At 37.3% G+C, this 15,045-nt stretch overlaps 1 protein-coding gene across 2 annotated transcripts in view; it reads right to left on the minus strand.

The window, feature by feature from the left end:
- Window positions 1-2,404: 2,404 nt before the first annotated feature.
- Window positions 2,405-15,045, minus strand: part of LOC120634492 (flocculation protein FLO11) — a 53,602-nt gene continuing 40,961 nt past the window's right edge. The window contains exons 6-14 of one of the 2 annotated variants that reach the window (XM_039905139.1): window positions 14,796-14,847; window positions 13,524-13,669; window positions 12,429-12,526; window positions 10,773-10,921; window positions 9,967-10,100; window positions 8,119-8,213; window positions 7,227-7,421; window positions 5,855-6,085; window positions 2,405-4,338 (exon numbers count right to left, since the gene is read on the minus strand). In XM_039905139.1, coding sequence (XP_039761073.1) covers window positions 4,186-4,338; window positions 5,855-6,085; window positions 7,227-7,421; window positions 8,119-8,213; window positions 9,967-10,100; window positions 10,773-10,921; window positions 12,429-12,526; window positions 13,524-13,669; window positions 14,796-14,847 — 1,253 coding nt within the window. In that variant the 3' untranslated portion in view covers window positions 2,405-4,185. Of the gene's footprint in view, window positions 4,339-5,854; window positions 6,086-7,226; window positions 7,422-8,118; window positions 8,214-9,966; window positions 10,104-10,772; window positions 10,922-12,428; window positions 12,527-13,523; window positions 13,670-14,795; window positions 14,848-15,045 lie in introns of both variants that reach the window. The other variant, XM_039905138.1, reaches the window with a different exon arrangement.

Genomic DNA, 15,045 nt, shown 5'->3' on the forward strand with positions numbered 1-15,045 from the left:
AGAAATAAATTTAGAGTTCATCTGCGGTATATTATCTTTATTTCTAAGTTTATGTCGCCAGTTGAATCAATTTTGGTACTGCAAGTGTGACGCTGGAATTCGATTGTCCAAGCAACTGAGAAGTTGAATTGCTGAAAACAGCTTCAGACCACTGCTTCAGAGGCACTCGTATGTCACTTTTGGCGCTTTAAATGAGCATATTTAAACAAGCTAATAACAACTATTTTTTTCTTGGTACATATTCGAAATTAACTTTTCATTAGTTTCACCGATCAATCTCCTCCGTGCCTTCTCCATCTACAAGACATTGGCAAAGTACCTTGTGCCCAGTTCTCACAGACAAAAGCCATAAACAAGAATTGAATTGAGAAAATTTAAGCTTTCATTTATAGAGAGACAGCCAATCTACTGTGTCATTGATTTAATATGTTACTGAACTGTCGTTAAGAGATTTTTAGTTCATTGGGGGTAACATTACGCTCCAATCCCGCAATGAGTATTTCAGGAACACCCCCTATACTTAAGTTGACGGGATCTGTAATTTACCATGTATCCTAAAGGTACTTTATAAAGCAGATATCCGTCAACATTTGTTGTCTCTAGAGAACAAAAGGTGAGGTCTCGTGAACGTCACGAGTACGAGTTATGTTCAAATTCATTCTAAGTATCTCAGAATATTGAATGTTATTGTTCCTAGGCTCTTATTATAGGTTCACTTGTTTGTAAATCCTTCACTTAACTTAAATATCGGTTCTTAGTAGATATTAAGAGCTGGTGAGTAATTTTAGGTTAAATGACGCTCAGTTTGGTTTTCGTCCAGGTCTTTCTACAGACTCTGCGTTCGTGACTCTGAAACATGCTGTGAATTATTACAAGAAGCGCGATACTTCCGTATACGCATGTTTCTTAGATCTTAGTCGTGCGTTTGATCTCGTTAATTATAATATACTGTGGAGAAAAATGTGCGACTCGAACGTACATAGCAGTATTGTTCAGCTAATGAGATACTGGTACGAAAACCAAAAGAACATGGTACTTTGGGGTGACTCAGTATCTACTTAGTGAGTTTAGATTGGAGTGCGGTGTGCGTCAAGGTGGGCTGACCTCTCCGGATCTGTTTAATCTCTACGTCAATAACCTGATCGAGGAGCTAAGTGGCACTGGTATCGGATGCCATATTGGTGGAGTCTGTTTTAACAACTTAAGTTACGCTGATGATATGGTGTTACTTCGTCCCTCAATAAATGGTATTCGAAAATTGTTGCACATCTGTGAGGAGTATGCGAGGAACCACGGTTTAAAATATAATGTTCGAAAATCGGAAATGGTAGTTTTTCGAGCTGGTAAGGGTCCGGAGAGGATTCCACTCGTACTTTTGGATGGAACACCAGTTCAGGTTGTAGAGCAGTTTAAGTATCTAGGTCATATGCTGTCGGGATCCTTGAGCGACGATCTGGATATAGAACGGGAGCGGAGGTCGCTGGCCATTCGGTGTAACATGCTCGCTCGTAGATTCGCTCGGTGCTCTGAGGATGTTAAAATAGCTCTGTTTAAAGCTTATTGTTTAAGTTTTTATACTTCGCAGTTATGGATCAGCTACACCAAAAGATTCTTTAACACCCTCAGAATCCAGTACGACGCGCTCCGCGTTTTGTTAAAAAAGGCGAGGTACTGCAGTGCGTCGGGCATGTTTGCCGATGCCGGAGTACACAATAAGCTCCTTAGAGTCGTCGCTCAGGCATCCCCTGACAGCGTATTTATTAAACATTGGCGAAAAGTGCACCAGATTCCAAACACGAAATAATATAAAATAGTTGGATTTTAATTGAAATTTAATTTATTTTTTAATTGAAATTTAATTGATTGTAATTTTTAATTCAAAATTTTATATAATTTTTTTTTTTTTATATTTCTTTATTAAAATAGGCACATAGATGGCACTTTTGCTGCGTTATTATATACAAAATGTGTACATAGCAGTGAGTAGTGATGGCGATAACTACAATCGTAAACTTAAAACTAAAGCTACGAGGGTTCCAATCGCGCCCTGGTCTAAGCGTACAACAAACTTAGCCGGGTGTTCTTTTTGTTATCACCATCTCACATTGTCATTAGAAAATATTTTATTTATTTTTATAATCCGTCTTATATTTATTTTGTGTTTATTTTTAAAAGCTGTCTTATATTTATTTTGTGTTAAATTTTGTATATGGGTGAAACCCCGACCTGAAATAAAATGATTTTATTTATTATTATTTATTAAAACCAATCATCTAGATATGAAAATGTTGGCACTGTTTACTATCTGGCAATTTAGTTTGGTATTTACGTAGGTATAAAAAAATTACACAAAAAATTTCTTCACCCTCGAGTGGAATTAGGAAGTAAAATAAAACAATTCAAAGTTATTAATAAAATTTATTAATAAAAAATATAATATCATTTGTACACTTAACGTGACGGACAAGGCACTTGCACACTTACATTACATTCAAATATAATTAATGGCACATTTTTCGTTAGTGCTCTACTGTGTTTATAGACCAGAGAAGGTAATGCGAACTTTAACCCTTAGTAGGACAATTACTTCAGAATAAAATTGACCTTATTCACATCATCTAAAGCTTAATTTCATTAACACTTGTAAAGCCAGAAAGGTTGAAACCTTTAGAAAAAACTTCATATCCAGCTACATCGAGTTCAGTTGACTTTGGAGTTATACTCAAGTATAGAGGATCTTAAACAAAATAACTTATTTTATGAGAATTATTTATTTTTGTTAATATATAAGAATTATTTCTAACGAAGTCTTACTTATTTTATCTATAAATCATTTTAGAATGTTGATTATGAATTGAAAGAAAGATAATAATTATCTTATTGATTTACTATTTACTGTGGTTCCTGTCAAACAAAACTTTATGAGTTAAGAAAGTAGGAAATTGAATATTATAATTTGATAGCAAGGTATAACAATAACAACATTGCTTTAACAACTAACTTTACAGTTATTAAAATTCAAATTATATTACAGAATTTTTAATGCTTCAACTTCACTTGACTTGAGAGAAGCTTTGTTAGTTACAATTTTGTTAAATACCTATCTATCTAACTATTAATTATTTTATTTATTATATTAACTAATCATATAAAATACGGGCATTTACAATATCAAACAAGTTTAATAATTATTTAATTTAGAATCTTTGTAGTATAATTAAAAATGACGGGACTATGAAATTCGTGACAGTAACCAACTCAATGGCACGAATTTTCAGTCTACTAGATGGCGTTACTAGTATAATGATTTTCCAAAAAGCTTTTGTGTTATCTGTTACTGGGGAGATTATAACATGATAATTAATACAAAATGCAAGTACCGTTATGAATTATACACGTATGTTCACATAATTGATATCAAGTACGCGACGCAACGAAATTTTTAACGGCCGTTGACGTCAGGTTTTTGTTATTTTAATTTATTTATCACTTGTAAAGTCCAGTGTGTCGTCAAAATTACCGAGCCAAATGTGTAAATTGTGACACCAAGTCAAACTTCGTCACAATTTATGGTCTGGAGTTAAAGACCATACAATAATAAGGATCAATGAACTATGATTAAAACTTTATAATGTAGAGTTACTCTGACAGTTAACTAAACTTGATTCTTACTAGGTAGCAAGTTAGACTTAGAATCAGAAAAATTTATGTTTGAGATACATTATAGTTGCATATATGAAATTTCATACTGATAAATTAAAATATAGGTAAAATTATGCAAATACATAAACAAAAAAAAGTCCCTCCCCATTGAAACAGAGAAGGTTGGCTGGCTGTTAAACATTACCGCTCCTAATTCGAAATGAATTAGGTATAGAGTTTTGTGTCAGCTTATAGACTTCTGGTTACTTCCTAAGAGGATACAAACACTACAACGATACAGAGTGGGTTGGCAGACTTTTAAACATTACCGCTCCTAATTCTAATAGTATGGGGATTTGTTTCAGCTTATAGACTTCTGGTTACTTCCTAAGAGGATACGAACACCCCATCGACATTTGTGTCTGTATCCAACTTGCCGTGTGTAACTTAACATCGACAAGTTCTGAATGTATTCTTGTTGATTGTCGAGTAACGTAATAAAGTTCAACTTTCGTGACGCGATCTTGAATGGTACATTTTAGTTTACATAATAACGCAAGGCATGGCGCAGCAAAGCGGCAAACAGATGGGCACGGCGGTTTTCTTCTCGCTGTGCTTTTCCTTGCTGCGTGAACCGGATTCGTACTCGTACATTCCCCGACCGGACGCGTACGCGCCGCCTCCTTGCATCATCGCCTGAAAAGGTCAATTCACATAAAATACAGACGAAAATACATGAGACGACATCAAACGAGTCGCCGGGATCCGCTGGACACAATCGGCTCAGGGTCGTGGACTTTGAACGCCTTACAAAATACCTATGTCCAGCAGTGAACGTCAATCGGTCAAAGTATGGAGGGTAGAGGTAAGGAGGATCATCTGTGTATATGAAAAAGTGTCGTCAAAATGTATTAAATTAGGATGGCGCCACATTTGCATCAAGGTAACTCTTAAAAGAAGCGCCAAACCAAATATTGTTAGAGTAGGCTTGAAAAATAAACAAGGAAGTAAGGTTATATTTACCACAATATTTTATACAACGTAAGTTGTTGAAATTTTCAATAATTAACTACTTTAGTCGATAATGACATTAATTTTTTTAACTCGGCATACTTCAATTCATCTACGATTGCTACATTCATACCATACCCTGTGCATCCACCAGCGCCATTGTGGAGGATTTTTGAACTGTTATTTAGCGCATACACTGGACACTTTTTCAACTTTTCTCCCATATAAGATGACTCTCCTTACCTCTTCCCTCCATAGGTCAAAGTGAATGATGACATAAAAGACGCTACAGAGTAAAAATGGCGATGCGTCGCCACGGCCTGTGTCGCCACGCCAAAAATCAGGTTTACCCTACGCTTATAGATGTTACACATCAAAAAAAAAATCCTAGTGGATCAACTCTAACTAAAACCACGCTCGTAAGCGTAATACTATCATTAATAGCCTATAAAATTCCACTGCTAGACTAAAGGCAATTTTATTATATAGATATTATTTTGAAAAAAAAAAAAAAAAATTATACCTCTGTTACTTTGTTGTAGGAGAGCTTTGATGAAGAAATAGTTATTATCTGTCCAGTTATTATAGAGTCAATTGGGTACAAACAAAGAAACAAACAAAAAACTTTCCTCTTTGTAATATTAGTATAGAAAAAAGATTTTTTTCTGAAATAAACGTAGCTTAAGTTCCTCCTTATTACATCAGTTACCCGCCAGTAAAAGTCCCGTCAAAATCGGTCCAGCCGTTCTAAATATAAGCCGTAGCAATCAGACAGACAGACAAAAATTGTAAAAATGTTATTTTGGTGTGTGTTCCGTATTATACTCATATACATGTAGTAAAAACCGGTTATTTCAATATTACAAACAGACACTCTAATTTTATTATATGTATAGACAATAAAAGGGGATAAACTTCTCCTATTCCATGTTCCCGAGCTTTAGGAAGAGGACACGTTAATTTATTTTTGTTTCCTGTCTGTACTGGAATACGGTGAAATGTATTTTATATATATGTACATTTCACCTTGTTCACATACCTATAAATATATAATTCACTTTCAATTTTGCGCCATAAAACACAATATCTATGTATTTGAGGTTTTCTTGTTTATTTCCAAAGAGTTGGACATAATAGAAATTGCACAATTCTAACTTAATCTGCAAGCTTAAAGTTAAGAAATAAGTAGAATTCTACTCACAGCGGACTGGTATCCGCCACCGCCAGCGACTACTGGAGTGTCCTTCTTGGCAAAAGGCACGTGTCCAGGCGGGTAGTAGACCGCGGGGCCAGCGACATTCTTGCTACCACCGATCGGTAGCGACGGCTTCTTCGCGGTGTCGTTTTGAGCGTTTTGTGCGTTCTGGCTTAAACTCTCGTGCGTCACTTCCACTTTGCGACGGGTGATGCCGTCCGGTTGGGTGGGGAAACGCTGGAAGCAATCGCCAAATTAATAAAGTTAACTTTGAGAACTAACTTAGAATTAAAGAATTCTTGAAAGCGATATTAAGTCAAAGTCATAAATATTCTTATTCAAGGCCCCATAGATGGCACTTTATGTACCACATAATCTTCTTGAGCTGTATTTTACGCCATTGGTTGCATAAAAAAATTGGTTGTCTGTAAAGTCGGCTTACTGACGATAGTTGAACGTGATAACGTCGTAAGAAAATACTGATGGATGGTTGCATTTTTCAAAAGAAAATTTTAATTTTATTTGTTTGATAGATATTATCGTTTGCTATAAACAATTGACACCACATTCACTTTTCGCTGCATTCATCCTTGCCGAAAACATGTAAATGTATTATTGTATAGAAGCTGTGCACGCGGACGCATCGTTCACTCAAGTAGGAGAGAGACAGATGTCGAACGCGGAGGCCGACTGTGCCTCTTCGACGCTCGTTCCGCGCTCTCGCTTGCACTTCAAGCTTTGAATGGAACGCCTCACAGCGAGGTAACGCCGCATACGTCATGTTTTTTCGAGTGTGCAGGCGGCTCCATCGAAATTTATAAGACGTCACGTCAAAAAATCAAATTCAAAATTCATTTATTTCAAGTAGGCCTAATTTATAAGCACTTTTGAAACGTCAAGTCAGTCTGTTTGTAGTGACTCTACCACCGGTTCGGAAGGCAGATTCCACTGAGAAGAGCCGGCAAGAAACTCGGCAGATTGCTCTTTTCCAACATCATTTTATAGTTTAACAATCTTTAGAATTTTTCTGTTTTGTGAGAGATGAGAGCGGAGTGGCCTGCTTCCAAGCAGCCTTGTCGTTAGGGAATTCATCAATCGTGTAGTAACCACGATTTGTTAAATGTGTTTTAATATATTGTTTAAACTTAGGTAAAGGTAGATCTAATATAACCTTCGGTATCATGTTATGAAAGCATATAATTATTCATCAGTTATCTCAGTACCCATAACACAAGCTATGCTTACTTTGGGGCTAGATGGCGATGTGTATATTGTCGTAGTATATTTATTATTTATTCTATATAACAATTTTTTTTCTTTAGAAATGCGAAGAAACTTTTTCCCCAACCTAATATGAAATAAGCCATGCAATGCTCACCGCTTCGGGGAAGTCCGCGAGCAGGTCGTCTAGTTTCTTGGGCGGTTGCTGCGTGGCTGTGGCGGGCGTGGCGGGGCGCGGGAAGGGCGCGGGGGAGGGGGACAGCGAGCGGTGCGCGGGCGCGGGGGAGGGGAACCGCTGCGCCGAGTTGTGCGTGGAGTAGCTCGACTCGCTGTACTTGTAGCTTGATGGACCCTGCGGAAAGCACTGCGTGAGGAAATCCAGAATCCCAGTTTCTATTGCCAGATTTTCGAAGTTACATTTAGATATTCTTTTGGCGGGAAAAACTATGAGAGTAAATGGTTACGATGCGCGCACACCGTCATAAAAAACCGACACTCTGAAGTTAGCTGGTTTGAAAGTACACCTTCAATTCTCAAAGTCTGCGGGCTCATTCCGGTGATTTAATTGTATCAATTGTTCACGTTGGGGTCTTAAGGTGCTGGAGTGGCGACCCTGCACCGATAAACGCAGCGTAAGTCGCCCCCAACAAGGTGGACAGATAACATCAGGCGAGTCGCTGGGAGCCGCTGGAGGACTCCCTTTTTTTTTTTTTTTTTTTTAAACGAGGAGGAAAAAATCCCTTCGGACTTCTGCCTTATGGCAGGGCATGTCCGACTTGCACGGACTAAAACAACCCCCCCTATCTGCCAGGTCTGCACGGAACCGCTGGGCATTACTTCATGCCGACCTTCTTTAAGTGTTTTCTCTCTTTTCCTTCTCATCTCTTTCTCGTTTCTCTCTCCTCACCATAATGCTTCTTAGCATTTGTGCATATTTTTGCCATTCCTCTTCACTGGAGAACTCCCTGTGGAACTCCCTACGAAAGACTTATGTCCAGCAGTGAACGTCGATTGGTTGATATGACGATGATGATGAAAAGTATACGTACATATGGGCCGTGTCCATTGTGCGGGTCGTTGGGAACTACGGGATGCAGAGTGGTGGGCGCGGGCTGTGGATACAGCACGCGGTCACTCGTTACCTCTGTTGGAGAAATTCAACTTGTGACTAAGTGCTACCAAGTATACACATACTATATATAAAAAGAATATTTCGGTAACTTTCGTAAAGCTGTTTTTAGTGGTGTTCTACTGAGAGTTTATTATTTTGACGCAAATATACACAAGTTAACTTTGTTTTTCAGCAGAAATAATGTTAATTTTTTTCTTTTATCATCTTGAATTTTCTAGTAAGTTGTAATAAAAAATTTGAAAAATCCAAAAGTGCACGCCTCATAGCGGCCATTAACATTAAAAAAAAAAAAAAACAATCCTAAAACAAAAACTCAAGTTTTTAAAAATGAAATAAATAAAATGAATATCTTTATGTCTCGCGCGATTTTATGAGACGAAATGTACAAAGCGCATGCGCGAATCTTGATATTTTTAGTTTTTGATAAATTATAATTAAACGACAGTACTTAGAACGCTAATATTAACTAGGAATGAATCAGCACAGTGCATTACTTTATATAATAAAAAAATAAATATTCCGGTAAGATAATTTTTTCGTCCAATTTCTCTGCCACATACACGGATCCGTAAACACAGACACACTGACGTCCAAGAATGATTAGTTTTATTATTATATTGAACAAGAATAATTGCTTATAAAATATATAGCATATGTGCTAGACAGATTAATTATTTAACTTGATGTTAGTGCACTCATGTTATCCTGTAAGTGTTATACTAATAAAAAAAACATCATTTAAGTTTTGAAAGACTGGGTTTTTTGACATGTCGAGAGTCATTTTGGCATCACCTCACGCTCCGCTTACGAGGCGTGCAATAGTTAAAATAGGTGCATATCAGAAAAATGACTATAAAAGTGTTAATATATGTTTAATAAATTCTTATTTTCGACAATAATGATCCGACCTTTAAAATTGAGGTTTGATATTAAATTAAATCAAATAAAATGGGCCCCCAATTCTCGAGTGAAACCATATTTACCACGGACGCTTTGTGCTAAGTAAAAGTAAGCGATTTATTAATTTTATGTAGTTTAAAGTCGAAGTCAAAGTCAGTATGTAATTTACGTTGGTATGTTAAGTTACAATAAACATGTATGGTATGTTAAAAAAAATAAGTGCCAAGCGCGAGTCGGAATGGCGCACAAAAGGTTTGTACCATTGTCTATAAAAACAGTAAAAAAAAACATGTCTTTTGTATGGGAGGATTCTTTAATTTTTTTTCATTCTGATTTTTGGTACTTGTTTTAGCAGCAAACTAATAAATCATCTGTGAAAATTTCAACTGTATTCGGTTCAGCCTGATGGATAGACCGACGGACGCACAGCGGAGTCTTAGTAATATTTATTTATTTGTTTATAGTAAGAACACATACATTAGTTATACATTTAACCCTGAGTGGGTTAAATGTATAACTACAGCCAAGGTTTTACAAATTAATTTATAAAAACGTAAAATTATTTATCAAAAAGAAAAAATGGCGTATGTTGAGGTGTTTTTTAGACTCCTAACTAGATATCTGTGTCAAAGATATCGTTATAAATCTACCACGACAAAATTAGTTTAATTTTGGTAATTTAGCATTTAGTTAAAAAAAATATAAATTTCAAATGCATATAAAAATTTTGGGAACATATAAAAAAACAATTCAAGTAATTTTTAGACGCCCACTAAATTGTGTATGACATGTTAGGGTTCCGTTTTACCATAAGAACTTTTTTCACCCTCCAGCTTTTATCATCAGTGGTTGGTAGGCGGCTTACCATCGGTAGCGTGCGTGCGGTATTGCAGCCGCGTATTGCAGTGGGAACAGTACTGGCAGCCGCCGGCGGGGGGTGCGGGGTGGGGGGGCGCCGCCACCAGCTTCACGGGCGTCGACGTGTTTGATATCGTTGTGCTACTGGAAAGTAGTTAACCCGTAAACCATAACTGTCCACTGTTGGACTAAAATTGGACTATAGTCCTCTCCATTCGGGATCGTTTGGCCGCCATCATCACGCAGGACAGACTGTGGATCGCAGTATCTTCTTCTTAGTTATTTTTAAATTGTAATAAATAAATAAATAAAAATAAATATACTACGACAATACACACATCGCCATCTAGTCCCAAAGTAAGCGTGGCTTGTTTTATGGGTACTAAGATAACTGATGAATATTTTTTATGAATAATATACATAAATACTTATAGTATATAGACACCCAGACACTGAAAACATTCATGTTCATCACACAAATATTGTACAGTTGTGGGAATCGAACCCACGGCCTTGGACTCAGAGAGCAGGGTCGCTGCCCACTGCGCCAATCGGCCGTCAAATAATAACATTTATTTAAATGCCATCGCAACGCTAAATCGCTTAGCGGCACGTCGGTAGGGTGGTTCTGTTTGCTTCACCTCATTTGACCTTAAAAGTGAAAACAGCTGATGTTATGGTTGACACTGCGTAATTTATATGAAAACGTTGCCAATAAAAAACTGTCCAAGGAAAAAGATTTTCGCCATCATGAATACATTAACACCCCGTCGGCTTTCAACCCCTACCCTAATAACCTTGTATAATACTCACTCGTGCAGAACGTGTTCGTTGTGCGTGTGAGTGTGCGAGTGTGAGTGTTCGGGGATGGGCACGGTGGTCGGGTCCTGGTCGGCCGGTATTTCGTACGTGTAGGTCTTGACCGTGGTGGTCACTTTGTTCATGGCGCCCGGTCTTGACAGCTGGAAGGAAGACATTTTTTATTACACTAATGATAATGTATTTTTATTATATTATGTATTATTTTATTTGTGTAATCTAGTTTAAGTATTAGTATGTAGTTATTAGTATGTTTTTTAAAAAACTACAGTACGTTATCCTTTTGTTTTCCTTATCCTAAGGTTGCCTGGAAGAGATCGCTACAAAGAGCCCATCCGAGTTGGATCCGGCGGTTCACCTCCTTCTATATTATAAGTATTTATGTGTATATAATTCATAAATATATTCATCAGTCATCTTAGTACCCATAACACAAGCTACGCTTACTTTGGGGCAAGATGGCGATGTGTGTATTGCGTAGTATATTTATTTGTATATATACACATACCTCTTTTCTTGAGCTGTGTTTTACGCCATTGGTCGCATTGAAGAGATCGCTATGTAGCCATAATGCCAGCAAAATGTATACATTGTGCGAATTTACATTTTCCTTGTATTTTTATCACAGAATTAAGAATATACAGAAACCGTATACAAGACTAATATTGAAGCATCGATAACCACTCCACTTTAGTAGTATTTCACGAATAGGTAAGTCACTTTATTTAAGTTGAAAGTAATTATTTTACGTCTAATTTGTCTAACGTTTACTATTTACATACATATACCGTATATTCTTAACACAGAGTTAAGAATATACAGAAACCGTGTACAAGACTAAAATTGAAGCATCAAAAACCACTCCACTTTAGTAGTGTTTCACAAACAGAATTTAATATTTTGAAAATTAAGCTTAATTTGCTATACTCCGCGAAAAGCAGGAGAATCTGTGTGGTGTAATTTATAATTTCTTCAATCCTTATACTCCACACCAAACAGATCTTTGGCAATGTACGCTTCGCTCCGAAACCAGAGCATCCTCAGGAGATGTTGACTTTACAATGAATAATTGTTAACATACTTTAAGCAGTTGTCACTCATTATGTTACCTCTAATGTTCTTAACGTTTACCATAAAATGGGGAAAATGGGAAAGTTTTAGAGCTAGCAACATTCTGAAGTTTTAGAGCTAGCAACATTCTGAAGTTTTAGAGCTAGCCACATTCTGAAGTTTTAGAGCTAGCAACATTCTGAAGTTTTAGAGCTAGCCACATTCTGAAGTTTTAGAGCTAGCAACATTCTGAAATTTTAGAGCTAGCCACATTCTGAAGTTTTAGAGCTAGCCACATTCTGAAGTTTTAGAGCTAGCAACATTCTGAAGTTTTAGAGCTAGCAACATTCTGAAGTTTTAGAGCTAGCAACATTCTGAAGTTTTAGAGCTAGCAACATTCTGAAGTTTTAGAGCTAGCAACATTCTGAAGTTTTAGAGCTAGCAACATTCTGAAGTTTTAGAGCTAGCAACATTCTGAAGTTTTAGAGCTAGCAACATTCTGTGGGTGCGAAGAGACGTGCGCGGGGCGTTTATACTGCATACAATAATGGCTGAATGAGGCATTTAGGGCACTGATAGGTTTTGAATGATGATACTCACAGTGCCAGTGGTCGGTGGCTCGTGGCAGTGTGAGCAGATGGTGGGTGGCACCGCTTGTGGTATGGCGGGAGACACCTGGGATGGTACCACGCGGGATTCTGTAACAACGGATAATAATAAAATAAAATAAAAAAGCCATCACAAATACATTAAATTTACATTGACTGTAAATTCTATTTTATAAAAAATATAGAGATAAGTTTACATTTACTTGTAACAACATTTGTAACAGTTGTAACAGCGAATATCATTTCTTATATATTATATATTGTAATTTCTTATTTTGTCTATTTAATTTATTTTTTAATTTTATTTTTATATTGCATTTTTAATTTGTCGGCCGACTGGCGCAATGGGCTGCGACCCTGCTTTCTGAGTCCAAGGCCGTGGGTTCGATTCTCAGTACTGGAAAATGTTTGTGTGACGAGCATGAATGTTTTTCAGTGTCTGGGTGTTTATAGGTAAATTATAAGTATTTTATTCATAAAAATATTCTTCAGTCTAAAAATAAGAAAAAAAAAAGTAATAATCGACGGATGGCAGATGTTTCACCTGATGGTAAATGGAAAACTATCGCCTTTAAACAGCACTTCACAGAGCATGCAAGGAGCACGTCCTGTGTCTATCAACCTGAGGCGTAGGTGTTAAGCCTCATCAGTGGCGTGCACTTCACATATGCACAAACGCACTGCCTAACCTACAGATTTCATAGAACTTGTATAGAAGGGGAATTTTTCATTTTTTATTGAATCCTCCTGCTTTATGCCTACCCTAGTCAAAACAGCATGCACGCCACTAAACCTCTTGTGCCAATAACTACACCGGCAACCGGTTCTTCAGAACGGAACACATTATTGCAACCAGTGGCGTGCACAGAGTCTTCGACCAGGGTATGCATAAAGCAGGAAAATGGCATAAAAATGGAAAAAGTCCCCTACAATAAGAGTTGTAAAAAAATAATTTGGGTACGCAGTGCTTCTGTGTATGTATGAAGTGCACGCAACAATGCTGCTTAGCGGCAGAAATAAACAAGGCGATAGTACTTCCCCGCTGTCAAGAAAAGCTCTACTGAAACTAAATACTCAGTAAAATTACCGGTTTTCTCCTCCCTATACACCTCTTTTCTAACTTCGGCAGCTCGTGTGATTGTGGGTGGTGGGCTCGAGCCCCATGACGATGATTCCAGCCTTTCTTCATGCTTCAGAGTCGAGTAGCCGCTAGAGGGCGCTTTCGCTGGAATACTGGAACAAGATAGACAAAACTGTTATCAATACAAATAAATTAAACAGTCTGACTTTAGCAGCGGCGATAGCCCAGTGGTTAGGACTCCGATTTCATTTTCATGGGACAAACTTCGATCGCCGAAACGCATCTCTAGATTTTCGGAGTTATGTGCGTTTCAAGGGGACGGCTGATTGCCGTAGAGTGCAGCGACCATGATACTGAGCGCGAGGCTTTGGGTTCGATTCCCACAACTTTAAGATGTTTTTGTGATGAACATGAATGTTTTTCAGTGTCTGAGTATTTATCTGTACAGTATTTATGTATATCTATATTCTATATATAAAAAAGATAAAGTGTGTGGGTATGTTCCGTATAGGCTCCGAAACGGCTGGACCGATTCCAATGAAACTTTCAGGGAATCTTCGGATTGACCTGGCGAGTAATCCTGTAAAGTTTGGTGAGCACTCCTATTTTCGAACTGTCAAACTGTCATATACAGCTTTTATTTACTATGATGATATTCTATGGTTGGGTGTACATGGGTGTAGATAATGATCTTCACCCGTACGAGAAGAGAATAGAAGAGAATGAATACTAGAGAAATAAATGATTTAATATATTATGAGACTTAAATTAAAAATGTAATGATGTAACTTTATTGTTTAAATAAAATAAAGCAAAATCTAGCCCGGCGAAGCGGGCTGGGTACGCTAAATATTAACGTACGCTAGCTATTGATAAAAATACTCATCAGTCATCTTAGTACCCATATCACAACCTACGCTTTCTTTGGGGCTAGATGGCGATGTGTGTATTGTCATAGTATATTTATTATCGAGCCTTCAAATATCACTTACTTAACAGTGAAGGAAAACATCGTGGGGAAACCTGCATGCCTAAGAATTCTCCAAATGTTGTCAAAGGCGTGTTACATTTGGTCAGCAGTGGCGTGCACTTCGTACATGCACAAAAGCACTCCATACCCTAAAAATGAAATATAGAAGATTTTTACCATTTTATACAATTTTTCTGCTGTACGCATACCCTGGTAAGAAATCCAGTGCACGCCACTGTTTGGCAGGGTAGTATACCACTGGCTCAGTGGTACGTGGGTGAATTAATTTAAAAGTTTTATCAACTCACCCCCTCCTATAGTCGAATGAGGTACTTTCAGCAGTGTCTGATGCGTAGCCACCTGATGAAAAAAAACATTATTCATTTCTTTATTACGTAATAACAGAAGTGGGATAATAAACAAGAGAAGACTCGGACAAGGAATCGCACATCTCTATAAGATATCCCTTACCAGTGTTCCTAGAGTGTGGGAGGAATGGAGTGGGAAGGAAAATAGGTTCAACATGTAAACGAAAAAGTGAACATATTCATTATTCAC

The sequence above is a fragment of the Pararge aegeria genome, chromosome 24 (genome assembly GCF_905163445.1).
Source record: "Pararge aegeria chromosome 24, ilParAegt1.1, whole genome shotgun sequence".
Taxonomy (NCBI): Eukaryota; Metazoa; Arthropoda; class Insecta; order Lepidoptera; family Nymphalidae; genus Pararge; species Pararge aegeria.